Source organism: Ammodytes marinus (genome assembly GCF_949987685.1).
Source record: "Ammodytes marinus genome assembly, contig: scaffold_45, whole genome shotgun sequence".
Lineage (NCBI taxonomy): Eukaryota > Metazoa > Chordata > Actinopteri > Uranoscopiformes > Ammodytidae > Ammodytes > Ammodytes marinus.
This window is the reverse complement of record NW_027648444.1, coordinates 137501-139839: the sequence shown is the minus strand read 5'-3', so window position 1 is coordinate 139839 and position 2339 is coordinate 137501. Positions and strand designations below refer to the sequence as shown.

At 42.0% G+C, this 2339-nt stretch overlaps 1 protein-coding gene across 1 annotated transcript in view; it reads right to left on the bottom strand.

Moving 5' to 3' along the window:
• Positions 1-1508: 1508 nt before the first annotated feature.
• The window catches only part of cdc26 (cell division cycle 26 homolog), a 2021-nt gene continuing 1190 nt past the window's right edge, over positions 1509-2339 (bottom strand). Inside the window, exons 2-3 of the mRNA XM_080054406.1 lie at positions 2334-2339; positions 1509-1706 (exon numbers count right to left, since the gene is read on the bottom strand). The exon at positions 2334-2339 is cut by the window's right edge and continues 76 nt beyond it. Coding sequence (XP_079910532.1) covers positions 1533-1706; positions 2334-2339 — 180 coding nt within the window. The 3' untranslated portion in view covers positions 1509-1532. The remainder of the gene's footprint in view (positions 1707-2333) is intronic.

The following is a 2339-nucleotide window of genomic DNA, read 5'->3' as shown; positions in this document are numbered from 1 at the left end:
GTTGGTCGTCACATTTTTTGAGGGGTTGGTTGTCACATGTTATCTCAAGGCTGCAGCCAAAAAAGGAACCCAATAACGAAAGACATTGTCAAGCTGTATCCTCACTGACACCCCAGAGAAGGAGAGAATAGAGCAGGAAAAGGCAGCTAGCAAGCAAAAGAAAAAAGAGCAACAAAATCAAAACAACCCAGTGCATCCCAAACTAGACCAGCTGCCAAGGCTACAGTAAGTTATGTAGGCCTATTTGTCAACTTGACAATGCAATTAAACTTTCAAATTTAGTTCTACTTTCTTGCCTTATTTTTAAGATTATTCCCCTTAAGATTACATTGTGACAAACAACCCCATAGTGTTTGACAACCGACCCCTTGATGGGGTTGGTTGTCACAATGTGTAAGGGTGTCTTTGATGATTAATTTCTTCTTTATTACAATAAGATAGAAAAAGTGAGGGGTTCACATTTCAAGCCAACACCTTAAGCTTCAATGTAATGTAGGAATGACTATTGAAAGATGTTTAGGTGATAAGCAATCCTCACTAGAGTAAAAAGTGTGCCTACTTACCCTGTTCTCCCCTACTACATCCGACGATAAAAAGAATCTAGTTAGGATGCAGTAGGCATACTATTGGGACATACTTTTACTCTCTTATTTCATCATAACATGGCTCCTTGATCTTGCCTCTTGCATTTATATCCGTCTCATCCCCGTTTGTTTTCATACGGAGGCTTCGTCAATGTGACGTCACTTCCGGTGCGCACTGGATTGTGGGTCAGAATCGCCCAAATAGGATGCAGTTTTCAACACTAACAATCTTCACAAGAATCGGGACATTCTAAATCTTTTTTCCACATACTATATAGTAGAAAGTATGCGATTCGGAGCGCAGGGTTTCTTTCCCTCCCCTCCTCTCGTTCACACACTATCTATCCCTCCTCTTGTTCACACACTATCTATCCCTCCCCTCGTTCACACACTATCTATCCCTCCCCTCCTCTCGTTCATACAAAGAATGAGTCAAATTGGGCGCTCCGGTGGTGTAGTGGATAGAGCGTGTACCATATTGGCTCCGGCCTTCGTTGCAGTGGTCGCGGGTTCAAATCCGACCCGTGGACCTTTACTGCAGGTCATCCCCCCTCTCTCTCTCTCTCTCTCTCTGTCTCTCCGTCTCCCCATTTCAACTCTGTACTGTCTAATAAAGCTATCCCTCTCTCTCTCTCTCTCTCTCTGTCTCCCCATTTCAACTCTGTACTGTCTAATAAAGCTTTCCCTCTCTCTCTGTCTCTGTCTCTCTCTCTCTCTCTCTCTGTCTCTCTCTCTCTCTGTCTCCCCATCTCAACTCTGTACTGTCTAATAAAGCTTTCCCTCTCTCTCTCTCTCTCTGTCTCTCTCTCTCTCTCTCTCTCTCTGTCTCCCCATCTCAACTCTGTACTGTCTAATAAAGCTTGAACATGCCAAAACATTATCTTTAAAAAAAATGAAAAAGAAAAAAAGAGTCAAACCCTGCTCCCAGAGTGAAAACATTTTATTGAATCAGAACTGCAGAGCGAAGAGAGTCGGCAGCGTGGCGGGTTTGGGATGAGGCTTGTATCCGATTCGCTCGTTGATTAGCTCCACCCTCTGAGAAGCCCCGCCCCCTGTCGCGTCACCGCCGGCAACAGAGGCCACGCCCCCTGACTCCGCCTCCTCGCGCTGGCGCTTACGGGCCTGAAACACAAAGAAAAAATATCTATAGATAGATAGATAGATAGATAGATAGATAGATAGATAGATAGATAGATAGATAGATAGATAGATAGACAGACAGACAGACAGATAGATAGATAGATAGATAGATAGATAGATAGACAGACAGACTGACAGACAGACTGTAACCCAGTGGACGACCGCCCTACACACTTCACCACAGACGCCCGTCAACATCAACTTATAAATTGATATATTAAGTGAAATATTGCCAGTTGATTTCTGACATAAAAACTGTTTTTTTTTTCATTATGATTTTTTTTCATAAATGCATTTTCACCATGTCTCATAAATCAGACAGTGAACAACATATGAACAAATCCTTCTGTAATAACCTTCAGAATAGTGCTGAGAATGATTATGGAAAGTTTAGTTGATGTAGGAGCTTTAGAAGTTGAGATTTTTGGTATTTTCATCATGTTTTTAAGAAGAAAATGTCTCATAAATCAGACAGTGAACAACATATGGACAAATCCTTCTGTAATAACCTTCAGAATAGTGCTGAGAATGATTATGGAAAGTTTAGTTGATGTAAGTGCTTTAGAAGTTGAGATATTTGGGTCAGAGTATCGAGGAAACACGTCTAACCTCCAG